We start from the raw sequence: 24991 nt of genomic DNA, 5'->3' as shown, positions 1-24991 counted from the left end.
CCCAGCAGATTTCTCGATTTTTGAAAAGGCCATTGACCTTTACAATAAATTGTAAGTACCATCTTTTAAATATTATTTAAATTGTCATTTTTAGATTTAGATTTTTACCACGAACATTTTAATCTGACCATTGACCAAAATCAAGTCGCCATCTGAACTGTTGAGAATGTATCCAAATTATGTTTCGCGCGCTCATAATAATTAGATGTATGTCCTTATGCAGCTGAGAGCGCCGTAAAACTCTGACTAAAACTAAAATGCACCGTGCAAGTTGCGGTGAAAATTAAAGTACAAGGAAATACATGAACAAATCTAGAAGAAAATTAAAGGGGGAATAAAGCAGTTACGGTCACCCTAAACTCAAGACACATGACGCCAGAACATGTATACGGAGTGGAGACCACAGGGGAGACCTCTCCAATATTTTGGTTGTTATGGAAGGGAAAGCACTCTGAATTCCACGCTTCCGCGAAATTCTAAATAAAATTTGTAAGCAGTTGTACTGTTGGAGTAGGTGACAATCTCCGTAGACTATAGGTGCTGTTGATTTGTTGAAAAGATGCAAAACTGTTGTTGTTATTAAATAAAGGTGAGTTTATATTTTTCACTGTTCTTAGTCATAAATGAAGTTGGCCTAGAATCTAGATCGAGATCTAGATTCTAGATCTATTTACCAAACACTAACCTAACATCTTTGTCTTTATCGTTTCAATATTTCCCTTGCGCCATGCCCATGCCATTATATGTTTTCTTTTTCACGCTTTCCCAATTCCAACATTCCTTATAAGTATAAGTTATTTTTAATTCCTAAGCTGCCAGTGCCACGAATGAGGCATACATAATTTGTTGGTAACCTGGGTTGCTGTTTGTGTTTTCAAATATTATTATAGTATAGATAGACTATAGACTTCACTCAGAGGAATTCCATATAGAATAGATCTATATCAAGCAACCATGACGAGCAGATAGCTATAGAAGAACGTCAACTAAAGGCCATTGGCCGATATTTAGGCCTATGGTAACAGCCACAAATCATCTTGTTTGACGTCATTGAGGGATTCCCACTTTGTCAGTCATGGTTGCAAAAACGACCGCACAACGGCAGCCTGCCGACTCGGATAAGAAATTCAGCACTTACACAAGAGATTGGACTCAATAGGACGCTGAGCTGCAAATGGAGTAGATCTACTATTTCAAGACTGCAAGGTTTGCAAATGCATACTGTGAGGTGCAAAAAAAGCAGTATACTAGGACTAGGAGGAACCTCTAGGAAAGACTCAAAGAGGGAAGCTTGGAAACTTGCCAGTACAAACCTCGCGCTACGCAAAATCATCACTAGGCCTATATATATAGAATCACGATCAGATGACGTGGCGGGCATCCCCCCTGCGAGATAAAACAAGATGGCTGTTACTATAAATATCGGCCAATGGCGTTTAGTTGTCATTCTCTAGCTGTGCAACCATGCCATATAAAATATAGGCCTACTATGAAATGAATAGAGGGTTTGGGTCAGAGTTAAGGTTAGGGCTAGGGTTAGGTCTCTTCTTTATTGTATTTGTTGGAGTGGTCCATCATTATTGAAGTCCTTCCTTTGGCTTTATAGTATAGCCATGCCATAAAGATTTAGGCCTAAATAAATTTAAGTAGAATTAATATACACAGTATAGCCAGAGCTACTCTAACGGCCACGTGAACATAGGACAGTCATCGCCTGTACAAACATCTACAGTCGACCCTGCCTTAACGGAAACCTGTATAAAACGGAAACCTGTCTTAACGGAATCTCCCCGCTCCCCCCTTGATATATTCCTCTTTAATTACCTGTATAAAACGGAAAGAAAAATTCGCTCTCTTCCGAGGATTTCACCTTGTCTAAGACGGAAAATGCTTTGCCCGCTCAGCCCTGATGTGAAACAAAACTCGCAAGTTTGGTTCTGCTTGCTCTAAACTAACGCTATCATCATGCGGCTGGGCGAGGAAGGGGAGTAGGGGTGCAATTTGGGGGTAGATGTTACCCCATCATGTGAGCCCTGAGCGATGCAGATGGTCAGTGGAATGTGGGTGTGAAATCTCATGACTGCCCGTGAGAGTGTTCGAGGAGCCAGCCACTACGGAAACTTTCCTGGGTCCAGAGGCCAGAGGTGTGAAATTAGATTGACCAATGCCTGCCGCCCTGATAGTACGGCCAGCCGAGAAAAGAGTTCCTTTAATCGTTGTTACAATGATGGCAATAAGAGGTGGCATTGGTGGGTGGGGCTAAGGATGGAAGGAAGGGAGATGTTCAAACGTTTCTGTTTTTAATAGGTCAAACAGTGGTTCTATAAAAGGCAAGCACTGGTTGTAATTGGATAAGTAAGACTGACGTATATATATATATATATATATGTCATTATCAGACAGGATAGCAGCAGCTGAGAGGTGTGAAGTTTTGACCACTGCTTGCCGATCGGACAAGCGATGTTTGATCCCACCGGCTGGGCCTTTGAACCCCCCTCCCCCCCAACCTCCATCTCCCCCTAAATTCCCCTGTCTAAGACCTAATTTTTTTCTGGTTCCCTTGCGATTCCGTCTTACACAGGTTCGACTGTACTTCCCTTTTCCCCCCTTGCATTTTAAAAATATTATAGAGATGCTGTACTGTGTAGGATGTCCAGCTTTTTAAGACACATGGGTCTCAATATTCCGCTATTAAGCGGATTTCCGCTACCGCCATTTATTTCGCTAAACCCCACTACTGCGACAGGAGGCCAATCAGAAAGAGAGTTGCTGGGAGCAGGGTGACTGCCAGGCCCTGGGAATCACCCGGGAATTTGAAAAAAATCGCGGAGACCCGGTAAAATACATTAAAGATCTTGAATATTTGAAAACCAAATCCGATAACGTCTTTAAGTTCATTTTTACCGGTTACAATTGTAATTATATTAATACGGCTTTTCCCGGTCTGAGGGTACGTTTCACGTGAACAGGCGGCTATGGCGGCAAGCAGAATTGTGTATGTGACTCCGAGGCACCATCAGAAAATCAAGATCTACTTTCGCTTTCGTTGCCACCCAGAAATTTGGTAGTATTAGTCTGATAACGCAACATTTGTAACATACAGGTTCTGCATTACAAATATGGTGTCGCCATGAAAATAAATCAATATTCGTCACTGTGCTGTCATTTGTGAGAGCAAAAAAAAAGGAAAGAATTTTACAAGCATCTTGTCGGGCTGGCCACTGTGACCGGTCAGTGAACCTGTGCGTGTGCTGAGCACTGCGAAGTACAGGACTCTGGAATGGGGGGAGATTATTGATTTTTTGTTTTTTAAAATTTAAAGATACACTCGGGGATGGGGGAGAGGGCTGGACGCAACGCCAGAGGACAAAAAACTGAAATTGGAAGCAAATTTTTAATATTAAGAATTTTGATTACTACTACAACTCTCTGCAAAGTAAAGGGCGCGTTCTTATGCAGTTGCAAGCGCTGTAATACCCCATACTAAACCAAAGTGCGCGTTGGTGCAGGCCTTGTGTGAAATCAGGAACCATCATAACTTGTGAGCGTGTTATTGAAATTATGGGCCTAAGTGTTCGCGTTTCATTGGATGGGTGACAGTAAATTATGTCTCTATATTTTAGTTTTCTGTTCAAAATTCGCAGATTTTCAGTGTCTCTGCATCTTGCCTTCCTACAGTTCTTACACCTCTCACACTGAATAGGTCTACTTGAGCTATTCAAGTTATTACTCTACTTTGAGTTTGAGCATTAATTTTTGTCTTTCACATTTATTATATATGATATGAATCATGGCACCCAGACTGGTTCATGACAATCGATATTCTGGTTCTAGGCCTTTTCTCAGGCTCAAAACAAGATTCATTTTTATATAGTTTATGTGTGCAGACGAATTTGAGAATGGATGTGAGATGAGGAATGCATCTCATATGTGCATAAAGAGGATCCAGGTTTTCTTAAACAAATGTCTGAGGAAGCTACTGAGGATCAAATGGGCAGACAGGATCACCAACGAGGAAGTATTAAGAAGAACGAGACAGAGCCCAGTCAGAGATGAGATGGGAAGAAGACGTTGGTGATGGATTGGACACACTTTCAGGAAGTCAAGCAGCACGAAAAGTGTTAGATTGGAACCCACAGGGTAAAAGATCAAGGGGAAGACCACGTGGAACCTAGAGAAGAGTCACGGAAATGGATGTACAGAAAAGTGGGAAGACGTGGAGTGACATCTAGCGACTAGCCCAGGATAGGGAAAGGTGGAGAGTGTTTGTTCGTGGCCTATATCCTGATCCAGGGTGAGAAAGGCAATGATGGTGCAGACGAATTTGATGAGGGGAATATATAAATAAGTTGCACAAGACCCCAGCATTTTATTTCAGCACTCTAGGGTTCAATGGTATAATAATAATGGGTGTCTCGCGAAAATGAGTTTCTGTTGCTATCGCGCGGGAAGTTCCTCCTTTTTTAAAATTCTGAGTTAAGACCCTTGAAGACAGCCTCTTTTTTCTTTGACAATGAGTGGCCATCTTTAGACAATTTCGACAGTACAAATAATTGATATGATACTGCTAGCACACACTTACAACCTTCAAACTATATACCAGTGCGACAACAAGCATCACATCTCCTCTCCATACAACCCCCTCACCCCTCCGTCCGTCAACTGACCTTGTTGACCTCTTGTTCTTTCGTGAATTCTTAGGCCGATTAAAATTTTCAACATTTTACACCCCCATAAATACAATCTAGATCATCCTTCAGAAGGTGAGTTGCATCAACCCTTCTTGTCAGAGTCAACTGGAACTGAATAGGAAATACTTTCCCAGTTGATAGACACAGATACTCTATAATTAAAAACTTCTGCGTTAAAGAATCAAACTCACCGCAGCAATATAATGCTTAAAACCACCACAGTTCTAAACTACCAGTGTTTTAGATCCATGGGAAAAGAGCTAGAGGTAAGCCAATGTCGATGGTCTGAAAAACTTTCCTTTGGACCTGAAAACTTCCAGTAAGCTGACAAAACGCCTTTTTGAATTTTTTATTCTCAGCAGTTTCAAGAAAAAGAGGTTTTTATTGTCAGCCATTGAAAAATAGAATTCTTCTGAAATGTGACTTCGAATATTCAAAAACCAATCACAGTTTCACTTCGATTTTTTCACACAAGTAGGGTCATTGATCAGGCTTTCGATTTAGCAAATTAAAAAAATTTAGCGTAAAAACGATAAAAGGCATTTTGTCAGCTTAACGGCAGAAAATAGTCAAAGATACTACATTATTTTTTAAGGATGATCACATTTTGAGTTTCTGCAAGTTGTCATGTTACGTGCACTCAAGTGGAACAGGCTCTACTCTTTTGTATGTTATTTGTTTTTGAAGGCTATCTGCAATAAGCTTTTCTCTGATGAGAAATTTTATTCTGCCCCTTTCTTTTAGTTAGATAGCATTTTTCTTTGAATGCGGCACTGGCCATAAAATTACCACTGTCTAAAGTGGGAATCTTGATTGTTACATTATCAAGATCTGGAAATCTTTAGTATTACACAGATAGTGGGTACTTTTTAAGTTCTTTATAATTAAATAATATAATACCTGGTAGTCAGAGTCTTATCCAAGTTTTTGTTCATCGGCTGAAAGTAAAAAAGATTCTGCTGTACTATAGTCATTTACTTATTACATATATGGCACTGAGTATACTTGAAATTTGATGTAGGCCTATTGCCACTGCTTGAGAAATTAAAGAAACTTTTATAGAAAAGTGCATTTTTTTAGATATATGTCCTCCACGGTAGTTATCTATTCTCCTGGCACATTTAATGACTCTTTCCTTTTACTTTTATACCAGATTTGTACAGCCGAACCTGCTTTTATGGCTTAGGCCGCCAACTGTCCATGACCATCACCTGTACAAACAACATCTTCCCACTTCCCCCCTTGCTTTTAAAAAGACATTATTATGACACTCTTCAACTTCAAGACGTCCAGCTAACCAAGACAATCATTTTTTGCCTTGACAATGATAAGATAGATCTTTATTGTCCAGATCCTGGTGTTTCGCCTCGTGCACACATGCACACACGCGCACACACACACACACACACATACATGCACACACACATACCCATGCACATGTGCACACCCATGAATACATGCTCTCTTCCCTCACACATCCTCTCTTCCACACACATCTGTGCACATAGTAATATAATAGTAAGCTTACACTCACAGACACATGAATAGTATAATAAATGAACAGTATTATAAACAATGAGTGGCTGTCTTGGACTATTTTGATGACTAATCCGGGGAGGATGGATAGCCTACTATGTTTTTTGTTTTCTTTGAGGGTTACTCTCAACCCGGTTTGTGAACCATATGATCAACGGCATGGATGTAATTGTTGTGTCTTTCCACAGGTTCATCACTCTTCCAGTAGGCACCATAATGACACAGTCTGTCATTGTTCAAGGTTAGTTTTGTGATTGCGAATGCTTTTAAAAGTCCTCATAAGCACAAGTTAGATCGTTTAGGTTGCGTGTTCCTGTGGCCCTGCATGGCAGGACCCGACCCAGGCCAAGTGGTAAATACATTATTTTTTCAACAGAAAGACCGAGATATGGGATGAAATTAACTCCCCCCACCTTTCCTCCAGCAATGAATAGTGTACACAGAGTATTAGACTAATATAAGTATTAGGAGTAGGGGCCTACCACATGGCAGCATAAAGTATAAAGCCATGGGCTTAGAAATAGAATGTGAAACATTGTTTTCTACAGTTTTGTAGTTAGGCAGTAGATGCAGTGGGTGAAATTAGTTTCAGACTCGCGTATTTGTAGACGTAAATATGTGTAATTTCCTGACTTTAAAGATCTATAAGACTTTACTGTTTTCTGTGTTCATCAACGATTCATCAAACTTTTAATAAATCCAAATGTATTCTTTATTTACGTACGTCGAAATATAATATTACTTAAATATAATTGCTTTCCTATCATGGCTGATGATTAGTAGGAATAAAATTTGTCTTCTGTTTTAGTAACTGATAAGTGTGAGGTTTTTTTCGGACAAAGCGGACTGAGGCCATGGTATTGGTTGGTCAGCCGGTCCTAAGAAGCTGGTCACTAATGTGTTGATGCAAGTGTGTAGGTTTTAAAATAATCAGTAGGAAGTCCTCTGCCCAGGCATTACAGTACCCACCTCTTCATTGCCCTTCTCAAGAGTGATCCAACTGCTACATAGGGTTGTTTGATATGCTTGACATTGAATAAAATTATCATTTTCTAATACATGTATGTATGTATAATTGATAGTTTTTCAGAGCGAAGGCAACAAGATAACAATTCTTAGTGTCAGAATTGATATAGACGGATATGAACCCACTGAAAATAGCCTTTTATAGTTTCATACAATCATGTGAACATGGAAAAGACCAGAACCTTGTGTTTAGAGGTTTTTGAGGGGGGGGGGGGGGTTGAGATATGAGAATTAAAAGAATCAAAATTGGATGTTTCTTTTTATATATTTTTTTCTCTCCTTATGTTCCTAATGTCCATAAACAACATTTTTGTTGTGTGATAGTATGGCATGTTGATTTTTTAAAAGTAATACAAGTCAATCTATTTATGTCACGATGCTGGGGAATCAGGCACTCGTCAATTTTTGGGCTAGTGGAGTTATTGGTATCATCTTGAAGCATGTTCATTTGTCTTGCTCTCGATGAAAAATTATCCATTCATCTCTGATACAAGTTGAGACATTAACATTTGAAGGAAGTGGGGGTCACCTGGTTTCAGAGGTAAATTAGCGAGAAAGTGGCCGGCAAAGTTTTGTTATTTCCTTAGCTTGAGAGCCGGTGGAGGCTGAAAGTTTACATTTTTTGTGCTTTTAATCAACGTTTTTTCAGGAAAATCCACCCAGAAATGTGTTTTTTAATGGACATGAAAGGTGTTGAGCCAAAAACAAAAATTCGGTTAAAAGTCCCAAACCTGCTGGAAAATACTAGTTTCTTCACTTCTATTATTTTGGCCAGGGCCTGATTTCACCACGCTGCCTCACATCTGACTTTTGTCCTTGTATTTCCAGTGGGACAATGTGGCAATCAGATCGGCTGCCGTTTCTGGGACCTTGCTCTACGAGAACATGCGAGTGTTAACAAAGTAAGTGAAAAGGCATTTCGTGTTAATTTTTAACACAAAGCGACTTTATTTGAATACTCATCTATCTTGAGTAGGTGTCGAGATATTTGTGATTGAAAGAGGTGGGGGTCTTCTGGTGTGAGAGGCAAAATTAACTAGAAAATGGCCACTATTTGCTCACTTCCAAAGCTTGAGTGTCTTTGAAAACTGCAGATTTACTTTTTTTTTTTGCATTTGATCAGTTTTTCTGAGAGAAATCTACCCATAAATGTGTTTTTCAAAGGACATTAGTTAATTACCCTTAGATCTAGCATGTATAGCGACAACAAAACGATTTTTGCAAGAATTTCGCAGAGTTTCGAACGATATTGGCGCTCAGAGATTGAGGTCAGGTTTGTTTACAAGCTCTACTTCCTTTCGACAACTTAAAAAGTAGGAACTATGTTAAAAAGTGCGCATTTGTTTCGGATTTCGTTGAGCCGCTCACAGCGGTCGAATGGAGGCAGCGGAAAAATTCAGAGCCGCTGTCAGCGGCCGAATGGACGGAATTAGTTAAAGATGTTGAGCCTAAATTTTTTTAAGTGATAAAAATTGCCAAACGGATGGAAAAATGTTGGTTTCTTCGTTTTCATTATTTTGCTGAGTGCCTGTTTTCATCCTGATGCCACACCTAATCTATATCCCTCATTAATAGTAAGAGGCTCTATTCTGTTTCATCCATTTTGACGGTTGGTATATCATGTACACTCTTTGTCATACCACAGAATGGCATTTACGATGAATCCATCGGCAGTTTCTTCAGAAATGTTGATGGTCGCCACGACGACCCAGCTGATATACCTGTTGGCACTGGAACAGGAAAGATCAAATCTTTAAAAGCTAGAGTAAGTAACATTAATTTTTGGAATACAGGCTGGGCTCTGATTAACTTAAGCCCTGTCGACAGTACCAGTGTGCTGGGACGTTTTATCCCTCTCAGTCTAGGCTGGCCCTGACAGACAAGGTTGAAACCTACCTACTAAATGATTTAAATTGTGTTGATGTGGGCGTAAAACTCCTGTATTAAAAAGAAAATGACTGACTTACTCAATCAACTTGACTCATAGGTAGTGACACCTCAGGTTATTCTGTACTCTTTAGCTTCAGCATATGATTTACTGTTCTCCAGGTTTCATCTTGGTATTTTTCTTTTTTATTTGCCATCCACAGTTCCCTTGAAGTTGAGGGAGATTTTTAGACATGCCTTTATAGATAGGCACAGGACAAACCTGGTCCACCCCATGTTATCAGTTGTAAACATTTGAACAAAAAACAAAAAAATAATCTTTTTGGTCTAGGAATTGTTCAATATTTAATCATTATGATAAATAATTTTTGTTCATCATGGTCATAGTCTTAAAATTTTCAGCTTTTAGGTGAAATCATTGAAGTGAATTTTTTTTTCCTATCTTGGTCATAGTTCATTGTAATTACATGAACAACTTGAATTTAATGATGTTTATTAAAGCAATTTTGAATATTCAATTTGTTCACAAGACATCAAATGGGATGTTTTTTCATTGGAACACATAACACTGGGCAACTCAGATTTTGAATTGACAACATTCGTGAAAAAACAAAATGGTTACAACAAGAATTTAAAAAATGGGGGGAAAAACAATCCCAGGTTACAATTGTATAATCTTTTTCCCTTGACACACACACAGGCTGTGCTTGTAGACATGGAGGAAGGCGTGGTCAGTGAGATGATGAAAGGTCCGCTTGGGGAAGTGTTTGACTGCAGGCAGCTCCTCACAGACGTCTCGGGCTCGGGAAACAACTGGTGGGTTCTGCAGCCTTGATGATGCTGCTTCTTTCTCTTCTGGTTCATCTTTCATGGACATCCCAGTTGCTTGTGTGAAAGCTGCAGTTCGCTGAAGGTTCACTCCAAGTTCCTTCAGACTTTTGGCTCTCCCTGCTTAGGGTTGGGCCAATATTTTCGTCTAAGTGCCTCATGCATTGGGCAAGTTAGTTTCCTGTTTAAGTGCCGGTTTCACCGTGATTCAGCTCTCAAGTTATTGATCCTTAATCTTATTCTTATGTAGGGATAGTGCAGTTATGGCCTGTTCTGATGTAGATCATAAATTTTATGTAGGAATAGTGTTTCAGGCGGTTATGCTGTTCTGTTTTGATGTAGATCCTAAATTTTTGTAGGGATGGTGTCTCAAGCAGTTGTTCCCTCTTCTGAATCTAAAAATAGAATAATCTGCTCTCGACAGGTAAGGAGGCAGCTGGGGTTAGCTTTGTTGTAGTTATAGTTGTAGAAGCCTTGATGATCATGATGCTATAGCCGGTTTTTTCTTAACATTCATCTGATCTAGTGCTGTTTTGTTTTTCTTGTAATCTCATTACGCACTCTTATTCGTACTCTTAACTCAAGTCAGCTGGAATGTTGGTACATTGTACTGTACAGAAGCAGAAATATGAAATGCTACGCTGCATCTTTTGGTTAGCTCATTGATGATGTGCATTGTGGTTATTTGACAACATTTGAAGATGCGCTAATTTTGGGCATATATTTATTATTGAAACGGATTTTTCCATGCTATAACATGCATACTGTGAAATTTGCTCATTTTTGTGTTTCTAATTTATGTATGATGTTTCAACATGTTTCGAAGCTTTGCTTTTGACTACTGCTGATCAGACCTTCTCTTCCTTGCTATTTTTCATGTATGTTACTTCCTAGTGACAACTAATCTTTGGTTCTTTAAAAAAATCCTTTATTTGTGCAAGTACCGAAACAGAATTCTTGCTAAAAACTAAATTGAACTCTGCAAGCTGGTCAAATGTCTTACTCTCATTTTTCCTTTTCCTCTTGTTCTTACCAACTGAGCTAATAAAAGGGTTCTACTTTCCATCACATGGTTCAGGGCCACGGGGCATCACTTGTACGGCACACAGTACAAGGAGCAGATCTCTGAAGTCGTCAGGCGGGCGGCCGAGTTCTGCGACTGCCTCCAGTGTTTCTTTGTGCTGCATTCAATGGGTGGAGGTAAGAATCACGTTCCATCACTTCAAAAAAAGAATCTTAAGAACTTTATATAAGGTTTTTTACACCCTATGAACACAATTTAGATCATTCAGGAGGCAGGTTTCAACCCTGCCTGTCAGGACCAACTTGGACTGAGAGGGATATAATGTCTCAGCAGAAAGACAGAGGTAATTACTTTTTCCCCAAACGGGAATCGAACTAGGTCTTCAGCATGCAATGGGTAAAGCGCCTAATTGCTACACAGCAGACACTGATTCCCATACTTCCTTACATTTAACTTTTCTCACATCTCATGTTCTGTATATATATATATATATATAATGTGAGGCATTGTGGTGAAATCAGGCACTTGTCAAAATAATGAAATAGAAGAAACAGGCATTTTTCCACCAGTTTGGCTAAATATCGAAATTTTGTTTTGGGCTCGACACATTTTATGTCCATACATACATAAAAACACACTGCCATGTGAATTTATACAGTAGTCTCCGCCTAAACGCACGGTACTCTGGAGGGCTCCTTAGCGTGTGTTTATACGGAGCGTGCGTTTACATGAACCTTCGCAAAGGGAGGAAGGGACGCAGTCATCTCATTGCCTTGATATTCTAGTGACCTCACTTTGGGGTGGGGCTCACTTTGGGCCGATAATGTGACGACACGTGACTGTTTTGTAAAAGATTCCCCGACTGCGGTTTAGACTTCAAAGGCGTTGAATGGGTGAGTGTGTGTGTGTGTTGGGGGGGGGGGGGGGGGGGCAGAAAGACAGACTCGATGTAATGAATGCACCATAAAATGTCGGGAACCAATAGCCTAACAAGAATTTGTTGGTGATAGTCATAGAGACGACGGCCCAGCCACGTGGCTTTACAAGCGACCACCCCCGACAGTAAATTCATGAACGAGCATTCATGAGTGTTGCGCATCATAGGCTTAGGTCTAACTCTAACTAAACATTAAAACATTAGCCTACACGCAGTCACCCAAACACCAGTCAGAAACCTCCTCTCAAAGAGATGCATTTCCAGTGACCAATCAAATAACGTTTCAGTCCCCCAACCCCCCAACATATCATCAACCAGTCCTAGACCTATGTGTCAGGAAAGTTGTGTGTGAAAATGCTGTCCATCACTCTCTTTGTTCGGCGTAAGGGGCAGTCTCGCAATAAATATCTGGTTTTCTAGGCTTGTCTTAAGCAAGCTGTGCGGATCGTACAGTAGTCGTAGTGAAATTTCCCTTAGTCAAGCTTTACCTGTCAGCGTGTTTCGCAGATTGGAGCGTGCGTTTAGGGGGAGTGACCGTGCGTTTGTACGTCTAAATTATATAGTAAAAAAAACCGTCAGAGGACGAAAGCGTGCGTATGAGCGGAGCGTGCTTTTGAATAGCGTGCGTTTAGGCGGAGACTACTGTAACTCCATGTGCCCAAATTTTGATGAGCGCCTGATTCCACCACATCATGGCACATATTTTTCAGATTGCCATCTTTTTTGTTTACCTGTTCACATAATGTCTTGAGTCTAGTGTGTTCGGGGGTTCCAGCTTCATGCCCGACGTTGTGTCTTTTGGAAAGGCACTAACAAAATTTTCCTCAAGTGTGAATGGGTTCCAGGCCATGAACAGTGAAAGATCTTGTTTTAGTGCCTGTAAAATGGCAGCTTGCAGTGTATGTCTCCCAGGAAGTTGAGATTGTTTCTGAATGCTATCAGGTCTGCTGGGGTAATAATATTATTTATAGATTATAAATTTAGCGCTGACTGAAACCAAACGAGAAGCCTGCCAGCTGCACACATCCATATAAGTTTAAGTAGAGCTTTTCATTTCAAAATGTGGCAAACTTTTCCCTGTTAGAACTGGTCTCATCGGCCACAACAGAAGCCTCAAACCATCTTCTTCTTCTTCTTTGCATTCCCCTGCTAAATCGCAGGGATAGTTGACTGCTGTCCTCTCTGATAGTGCATCAGTCTTACTTATCCAGTTACCATCAGTGCTTGCGTTTCATTGGACCACTGTTTGACCTATTAAAAACAGAAATGTTTGAGCATCTCCTTTGCTTCCACTCTTAGCCACACCCATCGGTGTAGCAAACGCAGTCAACCAATGCCATGTAACAATGATTATAGGAACTCTTTTCTCGGCTGGCCGTACGATCAGGACCGCAGGCATTGGTCAAACTAATTTCACACCTCTGGCCTCTGTTTACCAATGAAAGGTTCCATGTTAGAGGGCCACTCGAGCACTTTCACTGGCACTCGTGAGACTTCACACCAACACCACCCTGACCATCTGCATCGATAGATGGGGTAACATCACTATCCTCAAATTGCGCTGCACCCCTACTCCCCTTCCTCTCCTGACTGCGTGGCGTTAAGTTTAGAGCTGGTGGAACCAAACTTGCGATTTTGTTTCAAATCAGGGCTGAACAGGCGAAGCATTTCCCGTCTTAGACAGGTAAAACTCTCGGTAGGGAGTGGATTTTGCTATCCGTTTCTGCGTTGGACAGGTTTCCGTTTTATACGGGTAATTAAAGGGGAATTTATCAAGGGGGAGTGGGAAGATTCCGTTAAGACAAGTTCGACTGTATCTCAAAACTTGACTCTTTTCCTGTGGAATCTTAGCCTGCAGAGAAAATAATTTAAAACCTCAAACCTTTTCTGATTTTTAAAAGATGGCATATATATATTACTGCCTCAACTCAAAGGCAAGGAACAGCCTAGTGCTTCGATTGAAAAGCAGGCAAATATTGGCTGATACATATATAACAATGGAGTCAGCTTAAACTGAAATCTGCGGAACTGCTGGATTTTCTTTGATTTAGCTCTATGTTTTCAAAGAGAGGGGTAGCGTCGATAGCCTAGTGGTTAGGCTACCGGACTTGTAATCATGAGATTGCGGGTTCCGGGGTTCGAGCCTCTGCTTGGTCCGATGTTGTGCACTTGGAAAAGGCACAGTACATGAATTTCCCACTTGGCCTCAGTCCTCTCGGAGATGGACGTTAAACTCTGAGGTCCCGCCTCTTAAATGACCAAACAGTGTTGATAGGGGTGTTAAACCTATTGTATTACCATATTAGAGGGGTTGCTGAAAATAAAAAATTAAAAAATCAGGGAATTTTATTTTTTGTCAGGTTACTGGTGTTTTGGAAATGGTGTTCGGTTTAACTTTTAAGCAGACCCACTGTATACATGTAAACATCAGTAAACTTGCACTGTGGACTAGAAAAATTGCAAGTCATCAACTACCCCACTGACAGAGAATAAGATTTAGCAAGGAAATGCCGAAGAAATAAAAAAAAAAAAAGACAATTTGAGTTTCAAAAATCATCTTCAGAAGCAGAACTTTATTATATATGTACTATCACGCTCAGTCAGCAAATAACATATCTCTCAAACATACATTTTATGAAAGTATCAGCCAAAGCAAGGAATAACAAAAGAAAAGTACAACAATTATGTACAAATCCGTTTCTTTTTCCAAAAAAACTAATGAATGTACATACTGGCATCATCATTTTTTTGCCTGTTGGCACAGGAAATAGATTCCTGATAAGATAATTAAATTAAACAAATAAGTATAAATAGACCCGTGTGCACATTGGATAATGTTGTAATTACCACAGTGGGTTCAGACCTTTTTAGGGTACATGATGTGAATCATTCACAGCATGGGTTCACAAAAATCGATCAATCAAACTGAACACTTATGTCACTCTGACAATGCAAAGTATCGATTCATGGAGACAAAACAAAGACTAATGACAACCGTAGCCTGTATTAATTAGAAACTGAAAAAAAAAAAAATGGCAGCAACTATTTTCTCTGCTTTAGCTGCACCTAAAAGTATAAATATATGACATCATATTACACAAAGCAGCATGCACATAATGGGGAGATTTTCAGGTCCTGATTTTTTTTTTGTATACCCAGTAGGCACTTATATTCTTTGTAAAGTATAACAACGCGGATAGCTCAAATTTGTTGGGACTGGCCTCGGCTGTTCGGGGGATCCGTAGTTCGAGCGATATATCTTCAAAGATAAAGAAGAAGAAACAAAAAACGGGACCGCAGGCACAGCCGAGTCTTCTGTGTTGGACCTATTTATCCATGTTATACTTATACTGTATATTTATAATACACCTGCATTACATTACTAACTAAATTCATCCAAACAAAAAAATATCCGTTTCTGGCCGATTTCGGTGTGTGTGTGTGCTAAACTATTTAAAAAATGCTTGGAACATGATTGCAGTTGTTTTATATAAAAATAACGTCTGATGTTTGCAATTATCAAATGCTGGGAAAAGTCAACTTCTTTCTCATTATAGACCAAGCAATTTGTGGTTCTGTCAACCAGTGGTCAATGAATATTTTTAAGAGTAGACATCGGCACATGTATGATCTAATTGTGTTGCATGTGTTGTACAACTTAAACACAGCTGCACTGACAGTAGACTGAGATAGACTTCCCTTAAATAAAGGATAAAGTGCACAAGGGCAAAGACAACATCATCAGTTTGAATACTTCCATAACAATGCTAATACTGAAATCAGAAAGCCTTGTCTCACCCATCATTAAATTGAAATTATTGCTCATTTTCCGCAAATCGAAGGCTGGGTTCATGATGTCAGTCGGGAAAAATATCCTCAAAATGCAACACATTATAGTGTAGTAATACATAAAGAAAAAATGTCCATGAAGATACCTTTCACTGCAAAAAAGAATTCAAAGTACATTTGTAGTATAAGTAAACATCAACTTGTGGAAAGACAAAGTAGTCTATAAACTGCCAGACCAGGCCAGAAAGGCCCATGTCATTTCACAATGCTCACAGTGATCCCCATAATCACCCTTCACACTTTATGTTACATTGTACAAGTATTATCCGCAGCCAATTTATGAGCACAATAAATTGTGTCACAATGCAGTGGAATCAGGTGCTCGTCAATTGTGGGACATACGGAGTTATTGATACTAATGATACATACATGTATTCATCTTAAAGCTTCTTCATTTGTCTTACTTTTGATTTTAAAAATACCCATCTTTCTTGAATAGAAGTCGAAGTATTTGCCTTCAAAGGAGGTCCCGGGTAGCAGAAGTAAAATTACAGAGAGAAAGGCCGCAAAAGTTTAGTGACTTCCAAGGCTTTAAAGAGTCCTCAGAAACTGCAGATTTACATATAATTTATGTCTATGATAAACGTTTTTCAGTAAAATCCTCACAGAAATGCGTTTTAAAGTGGACACAAAAAAGGGTTGAAACCAAAAAAGAAAAATGCATAAAAATTGCCCAACAGGCAGAAAAATGCTGATTTGTTAGATTTCATTATTTTGACGAGTGCCTGATTTCACGACGACGCCTCCCAATTATTGTCAGTATACATGACACAGCCAAGTCTAAAGAAAAACAATATACACATGTCCAATTTTGCAGAAAATTGGTACGATGGCGGCAGCCATACATACTGAACAAGCATTTTTCATTTGAAAAAAAAAATCACCCACAAAAATCAGTTTCTTCATTAGTTTCGGGTTTGTAGAGAGAGCACATAGCTAGTTTTCTGGACGGTCAAGACATGACCTGTTTGGAAAACATACAGTGAGTTCGGAGTGAGCCAGTCTCTCGAGCTTACCGTTGTACTGCAAGGTGTACAATGTATCCATTATGAAAGATGAAGAAACGTATCGGACATCGGGGAACCGCCCCAAGCTTTGACTCCAGCTCCATGGTCAGCATCTGACTTACAGTTACAGTGACAGCTGATAGTGTTACCTTGATGAAATTTTAACAGACATTTTTTTAAAGGTCTAATTAATGTAATGAATGAATATAATGTGATAGTAGACAACAGGATACCAGCTTGTTGAAAAAGGACCCCCTGATTCTGAACATCACAGACTACACTATGAGAACAACAAATTGTAGGTGTTAAATATTCCACCCAGACCTACAGGATGTGTACTACTATTATATAATATGATTAAGCTTATGTGAGAGTGCAGATTCGTATTTTATCAAAAAGCTCTACTTGCGTTCTCCTACTAGTATGGATGCAACTGATCGCGATCAAATTCATTGTCAATAAAGCAAAATGGTTTCATCGTTTAATCAACAACAAAAAATTTTATCGAGCAATACATCAATCAAAGTCAAACACTAAAACTAATGATCGTCTTCAAACAAACGCAAAACTCGTTTATTTTGCTTCATTTGGAAAGACAAAAGACTTTCTGAGAGAATAAAAGTTAAAATATTATCCTCAACTTCTTACGGTCAAGCTTTTTCAATCATTATTTTGGCTTTCAGAAGACATAGATAAAACTCACACCAGCAATGGTGAAACTTGTTCGAACAACAGCAAACCCAAAAATTTGTTGACAAACGCCAAAATTGCTTATGTTTATGACAATAGTCAAAACAAATTCTTTAAAGCATGAATTATATTATATTGTAGAAGTCCAAGAATATTTAATACCACAGTCCATAATATAGACAAATATGAGAATCTTGTTAAGTGAAAAACTAAATGTATATTATATACAGTGGTAGCCGCCCTCAATTTCTATATTGTCAGTGCTTTAACTATACTAGCTCAAGTAGCAATGATTTAAATCCTGGAAAACCAACAAACTGAATATTATATTGTCTTGTGCCTTTGATCAACAAAGATTTTACTCCAACAAGGTTTTGCTCTTACTCGCACACTGTACCCCTATCTACTGGTTCGTCTGATGTCAAAACTCATACAATAATGTAGAGTTGTCGGCAAATTTTTGGGTCACTATTTTACCAAACCTTGCCATGTACCCAAAGCTCTCGGAAAAAACCCATAAAGTATTAAGTCATTTTGTAATATGACAATTTAATATCACGCATTAAACATATTTACCGTATCAAAAATCGCTTACGGTGGGGGAATATTATAACATGATGAAAATTTCAGCACTGCACTCAGAGATCATGATCAGATGGGGATGGTCGGTGCGGGAAGAATCAGGAATGGTGATGAGTATGATTAACAATGAAGAACTCGATACCCATGCAGGGATGTTGCATTCAGCGACAGGATCTTCTTATCTTCAGGCAAGGAGACTGAAAGAATGAATATATGTGAAAGGTCAGAGATTACTAACATAGAAGATAAACTTTTGGCTTGCAAAGCAAAACAAAAACAAACAAAAAAGGATGAGAGATAATTTCAAAAGCACTTGATATAAATAGACATCTATGAATCCCAACAATAATATCAGTATTATCAGTAGAGGGTGTATTGCAGTACGATGTAGGCATTGTTCCTTGACATAGTGGGGTTTAGACCCAATGAGTAGCATCAATGTTACAGTGACTTTTAGAATCATGCAAGAAGAGAAAAAAACATGATATGTAACAGGAAATGCATCGCAGCATCACATCTCTCGGTAAAATCATATAGTGCCATGAAAGGAACATTAACTTTTGAAATCTGAAAACTGTAACTAATCTTTTTGCATCCCATTTCAGAAAAAGGTGCCTTTTAAAAAAACAACCCAAAAAACGTGTAAATTCAGCAAGAACCTAAGCTGCCATTATTATTCCAAATTTAAGCAGTGAAGTCTTGCGAGACTGACAAACTTTCTGTGGTTTAGTCAGGTTTTTGGTTTAGTTCGTTTGCAAACAGAAATCTAATACCAAAAAAAATCTCAGGGATTTCCTTTTCAATCAGTTCACTGCTGTTTTTGCATTAAACCTTGTTCAGCTTAATATTAGTGGACTCCACACTTTGGCATCGGTGGCCGAGTGGTTAGGCTACCGGACTCTATAAATCCTGAGGTTGCGGGTTCGGGGGTTCAAGCCACGGGCCCGACGTTGCGTCCTTGGGAAAGGCACTTTACACGAATGTTCCTCACTTCACCCAGGAGGGAATGGGTACCCGGCCATAGACAGCGAAAGATCTTGTCAGTATGTTAGTGTTTTAGCCCATAAACGGCCGTTTGCATTGTATGCTTCCCAGGAAATTGAGGTTGTTTCAGAATGCTCTCGGGTCCGCTAGGGTAATTACAAAATGTAGTACATTGTATAGATTGGGAAAGGCGTAGAACTTGATGTTGAGCGGGGATTTTCGCTATAATAATAAAAATGCTGTCTCTATTATTATTATTACATGCATTAGAGTACATTATTATCTGAAAATTGCTCCACCATAGTAGTAACAGATTTTATAAGGGGTGCGAGTCCACTTAATGCCTTAACAGTCTACCATGATAATGCTTTCTACCATAATCCGGCCAGATTGATTCAATAGTCAACTACGATAACACATTCTACGGTAGTAATGGCCAACGACAGTCCCAAGCCTGTATAAACACAGTGGGAAACGGTTAATAAAGGATCATTACATTGCAAATTGTCAAGTGGAACAGTAGTCAGCAAAGAGGTGGGCTGGAAGAACGTCCGTCAAAAGCTGACTGAAGTAAAAAACAGTAAAGATCACAGTAGACCATCAAGTACTGACTGAAACAAGACATCCGTCAAAAGCTGACTGAAGTAAAAAAAACAGTAAAGATCACAGTAGACCATCAAGTACTGACTGAAACAAGACAGTCTTAAACATCATGGTAGCCTGTCAAGTAGACTGGCACTGAATGAAGTAAAAACCTACACCGGAATAATTAAATCTTGTCAAATTATAAAAAATGTTGCCGAATATTAAAGCCTTTTGTGCACAACTATACACACATTAATATTGCACTGATGACAAAATGCCAATCCAGTCTATACATTATATAATTTTATGTAATATTTAAGCAATCATGAACTATTCCTCTGACTAAACATGTGTACCACGAGTAAGAACTCTACACACTGATGCAGGGCAGGGACAAATTGGAAAGAAAAAGTTTTCTATTCTCACTTTTGGTTCAATAAAAGCAAGCTCAAAAAGTCTTTGAACATTTTAATAGAAGTGTCTTTGAACCATTCTGTGAATGAGTCAGTATGCACACACACAACACTTAGGTACAGTGTTATGTAGTGAAGTAATAAAGAACTACCTGTTAATTATAGATTAGTGAAAAAGCTCTGCTGACTTTTCTATAGAGTAGTCAGAACTTAAAACATCAAGAGACATTGTTTGGTCACCATGTCATCAAGTACTCATTAAATTACATATATATGTAGTAGTAGTAGTATTATCAATGAAAATAATTTTTCATAAAATGAAATCACTATGTTTGAAGCATTAAATTGAATAGTCACGAGGTGCGATAGAAGATATTATAATTATATATATATATATATATATATCTATATATATATATATCTATATATATATATATATCTATATATATATATATCTATATATATATATATATCTATATATATATATATATATCTATATATATATATATATATCTATATATATATATATATATCTATATATATATATATATATACAGTCGAACCTGCCTTAATGGAAACCTGTGTAAAACGGAAACCTGTCTTTACGGAATCTCCCCGCTCCCCCCTTGATACATTCCTCTTTAATTACCTGTATAAAACGGAAACCTGTCCAACGCGGAAACGGAAAGAAAAATCCGCTCCCCTCTGAGGGTTTCACCTGTCTAAGACGGAAAATGCTTTGCCCACTCAGCCCTGATTTGAAGCAGAGGAGATGTTCAAACGTTTCTGTTTTTGATAGGTCAAACAGTGGTCCAATGAAAGGCACTGGTGGTAATTGGATAAGTAAGACTGACGCATGTCACTATCAGACAGGATAGCAGCTGAGAGGTGTGAAGTTTTGACCACTGCTTGCGGATCGGACAAGCGATCCTTGATCCCACCGGCTGGGCCTTTGAACCCCCCACCCCCACCCCCCTAAATTCCCCTGTCTAAGACGGAATTTTTGTCCCGCTCCCTTGCGATTCCGTCTTACACAGGTTCAACTGTATATATATATTATATATATATATCAAGCAAGCTTAAAAGAAGCAGTTCTGAGAGTTACTTTTAACACAATTCATGCAAACTTAGACTTACACTGTTGTTGTTGTCGGGCAAGACGCTGTAGACTAGTAAATTAAAGTTTATAAATCAACCCCCAAAGCGTAAACTTAAAACATATTTTGTTTTGATAATGTTTAAAAATATTAGCGATAGATCGATTACACACAAAAACATAAATGATAAGCATAAAAAGTCCTATCCTGAAGGGTTTCTTCCTTCAAACTTTCATAAATATGATTTTAAAAATCAACTGGGGCTCTCTCCCAACTCAATTCTCAGCAGCCCAGGTGTTTGGGAAATTCGAACTGTGGTTTTTCTTTGATGATTAAAAATTCAGCAGCAAAATGTGATTTAAAATGGAGCACAGAGAAAAAACAGTAGCTTCCGCTCTGCTGTATTTTCTTTTTTTTTTTTAAAAAAAAAAAACCCCTTTGGGCCCCCCCCCCCCCCCCCCCCCCCCCCCCCGTTGTACCGCCAACTTTGCTTACTGCCAGGTTTTGCCAATGTACGAAAAGAAAAGAATCAAGACTACGATTTATTCCAGATGTTAGACATAGTGTTCCTTGTGAATTGTGAAGGCACTCTGTGATTCCAGCAGCAATCTCTGATGTCTAAAAAATCTGTGTGTCATTATAACACTAAGAACTTTTGGCAGTCCTAGTTAAAAAGACACTGTGGATTAAAAATTGGCATTATGAACCTGTGAAAATCTATAGGGTAACAACAAAATTATAATATTGAACTCAATGTTTCATATAGGGCCTATATATATAATAGCAATCACAGCAATAATAGTGATACTCTAGAGGCACACCAAACAAAACATCTAGACTAGAGCAATCACTTTGAGTACCAGACAGCAGAGTAGCTTACAGGGCCTTCCTCCTGGGAGATTTGTTGATGATGGGATGTGTACACCCGCACCTCTGCAAAATATGGCCCTCTCAGCAACACAGCCACTTTTCCTGTTGGGGTCACGGCCACGTTCACTGGTTTCACTTTTTCGCCAAGTTCATGGGTGTTCCTCACCACAGTGCTCAGCCAGCGACCATGCGAAGAAAACGCTTCCACTTTCCCGTTTCCACTATCGGCTACAATGATATTGTCTTTGTTATCCGTACATACGCCGAGTGGTGCTTGAAGCTGACCACTTCTTGTCGCGTTGAACCGCAGTTTAAATTTTCCCTCCGCGTTAAACACCTGCACCGAATTGTTCTGTTTATCCGTGACGATGATGTGATTTTTAGAATCCACCGCTACGTGAGCAGGTGACAAAAAATATCCGTCTCCATTTCCCTTACGTCCAAATTTCGTGGCCAGTTTCATTTGATCGGTCAAAACATAAACAGAGTGATTCTGAGTCCCTGTCACCACGGCTCCGCCTGAACTCAACACAGCAATTCCACACGGTGCTTCGTATGTAAAGAACTTCCCATACTCCCCCTTCAGCTGGCCTCCCAGCGTGAAGTGACGGAAAGCTGCTGTGTTGCTCTGAACAGCAGCAAATATTTCATTTTTCTTCGTCATAGTAACATCTTTGACACGGTAGCCAGTTTTGAAAGCAGCAGTCAGTTCCCCACCACTGTTATAGATAAAAATTCTACTCTGCTCTCCCCCGTTGTCAGAAATAATGTAACATCCTTCCTTGCTCACTGTCAGACCCACAGGCTTGAAGAAGTCCCGCACGCTGGATCCTTGTTTACCAAATCGAAGCATGAGGTTCTCTGTGCAAGCCGTAGATGAAAACTCTGACCCTTGCGGTACTGTAGGATACAGAGGCGGCGCTGACTGGGCCGGTACGGGAGGGTTAGGTCTGCTGGGCCAGCTCTGTGGATTCACAGCCATGGCAGGGTCATGAGTGTTGACTGTTCTAGCAGTGTTGAACTCGGGTCCTCTTTGAGTCGGCGTTGGCACCCCTGAGTTCATGGGAACTTGGTCTAGAGCACCTAAATTCCACCCAAACCCCGGTGGCTGTGGTGCAAAAGACGCACTTCCACCGCCTCCACCTGTAGACATGTTACTGGGCTGAGTGACCGACACAACGCAGAAGTCTCCGGGAGAAACTGGATCCACAACTGTGGCAGGTTGTTCTCGAGGCACCACCATCCAGCTCGGGTCATTATCATTTGAACAAACCTTAGACTTCTGTGGGGCATCCCAGGATGAAGTATCCACCACATTTACAGAATCAGCTGCAGGGTTTGTGTCCGCCACACTGGAGTACGGTGGTGGTAGTGACATGTTGTCTTCAGGTCTGTAGTTCATGGCAGGAGCATCTACGTTAATGTTTGTATTGGTATTGTGCCTTATTTCCTGATTCATCGTCGTGGACTGTGGGGGAGGGTTCTGGCCGAGAGACCGGCGTGGTTTAGGCACAGGTCGCCCGTTTGCACTGTCCATTGTATGGGAAAGCGAGGACATAAGGTGGTTATTTGGAAAGCCATCCACCCCTGTAGCAGGCAGTTGTGTATTCGCTCGACAGACTGGGCAGGGAAAGCTACCCACAGATTCATAACCTCTTCCCACCACGTAGTCTCTCAAACAATTTGCGCAGAAAGTGTGTAAACACGGAAGAGCCTTCGGGTTTTTGAATTCCTCGCAACATATGGAGCACGTAAGATGATCCTCCCGAATCTGAGTCCTCAAGCTTACAACAGACATTCTTGCTGTGTCGTATCGAGTTCCAGCTTGTTGGATTGCCCCTCGGAAACTAAAACACACGAAACAGTTACACACACAACAGTGATACAGCAGTCAGCAGTGTTGTGTTTTGGGATTTCCCTTTCGCTATTCGCTACTTCCGTAAACTTCCGTTTTCAAATTTCATGTGACGTTGCGAAGAGGCGCGATCGAAGCTGTTCCGCCAATCGCGGACTATGGTACGGCGGGCCGAAAATGTTTCAAATGTTTCATTTGAAATCGACTTTTTGGTAGCATTTCAACAGCAGAATTTGTCACATTCCTTTGCAAACAATGCATTCGTGCGATATAGTAGTTAAGTAGCCTGAAACTAAGACAGTTTTCGTCTGCTTCCCCTGTCGTATGTATAGTCAAATCAACAGCGTAAAAGTCTATTAATAGCGTCTTATCGATTGATGACTCAACGCGGGGGCGGCGCCTCGTCACCCGCTCGCGCGCTCTTGAGACAATTAAAGTTAAACTACATATTATGTACATCATCCTAGCCTCTAGGCCTAACATTTATTTTTGTTATTACGCATAAATCTATTATTACGTTGCGTAATATGGATGAGTATATTGTAAAAAAAATTTGTTTCATTATTTTTACAGTGTGATATGTACGTGTAGTCTACATTTTTAAAAAATGAATTATAAACTACCACCCCACCCTAAGGAGCCTTAATTTAATCTCCTTGCCCACCCCCAATTTCCCCATTTTCCTCGACTGCTGGAACTTGACATAACGCGCGAATGATCTTAGTTTTTAATTTGAGTAAGTTTTACGGCACTTGCAACACAATAAGGTCATATAAGTGCCGAAGATATGTGTTACAAGAGAGTAACATACACAAAAAAGAAGGCGGAGAGGTAAGGACGATAGATGTTTGATAGGAAAGAAAGAGCAAACCACACCAGAGCACCCGCTAATCTACCTCCCACTCTTGCGTGTGTGTGTGTGTGTGTGTGTGTGTGTGTGTGTGTGTGTGCGTTAGTGCGTGCGTGCGTGTATGTGTGTGTGTGCGTGCGCGTGAGCCGCATGTGTATGCGTTATAGAAAAAGGGATAAAGGGATAGCGATGTATGGTTAAGTCTCCCGGGGTGCTGCTCTGTCGAAGCCAAAGTTCGATTCATATTTTGTTTGTTGTTCGGGGTTGGTTGTTTTTTTTT

The 24991-nt window shown here is 39.9% G+C and overlaps 2 protein-coding genes across 2 annotated transcripts in view; one reads left to right on the top strand and one right to left on the bottom strand.

Annotated features, from left to right (window-relative positions):
* Positions 1–231: 231 nt before the first annotated feature.
* The window catches only part of LOC101846437 (tubulin epsilon chain), a 35177-nt gene continuing 10417 nt past the window's right edge, over positions 232–24991 (top strand). The window contains exons 1-6 of the mRNA XM_005103169.3: positions 232–589; positions 6416–6468; positions 8082–8155; positions 8899–9018; positions 9841–9956; positions 11047–11168. Of these exons, the coding sequence (XP_005103226.1) occupies positions 6444–6468; positions 8082–8155; positions 8899–9018; positions 9841–9956; positions 11047–11168 (457 nt within the window). The 5' untranslated portion in view covers positions 232–589; positions 6416–6443. The remainder of the gene's footprint in view (positions 590–6415; positions 6469–8081; positions 8156–8898; positions 9019–9840; positions 9957–11046; positions 11169–24991) is intronic.
* On the bottom strand, positions 16438–24029 carry LOC101846225 (tripartite motif-containing protein 2). Its single transcript, XM_005103168.3, has 2 exons — positions 22017–24029; positions 16438–18254 (listed from the first exon to the last, which is right to left on the bottom strand). The coding sequence occupies exons 1-2, from the start codon at positions 23802–23804 to the stop codon at positions 18219–18221; spliced, it is 1824 nt and encodes a 607-aa protein (XP_005103225.1). The 5' UTR covers positions 23805–24029; the 3' UTR covers positions 16438–18218.

This window comes from Aplysia californica, unplaced genomic scaffold (assembly GCF_000002075.1).
Source record: "Aplysia californica isolate F4 #8 unplaced genomic scaffold, AplCal3.0 scaffold00361, whole genome shotgun sequence".
Taxonomy (NCBI): Eukaryota; Metazoa; Mollusca; class Gastropoda; order Aplysiida; family Aplysiidae; genus Aplysia; species Aplysia californica.
The sequence above is the reverse complement of the archived record's forward strand: the minus strand, read 5'-3'. Positions and strand labels throughout refer to the sequence as shown.

Bases quoted from the DNA above. Each gene is read 5' to 3' on its own strand.
- LOC101846225 (XM_005103168.3), bottom strand. From the start codon at position 23,804: ATGTCTGTTGTAAGCTTGAGGACTCAGATTCGGGAGGATCATCTTACG. The intron at 18,255-22,016 runs GTAAGCTACTCT...TCATTCTTTCAG, and splicing joins TCTCCCAGGAGGAAGGCCCT to TCTCCTTGCCTGAAGATAAG.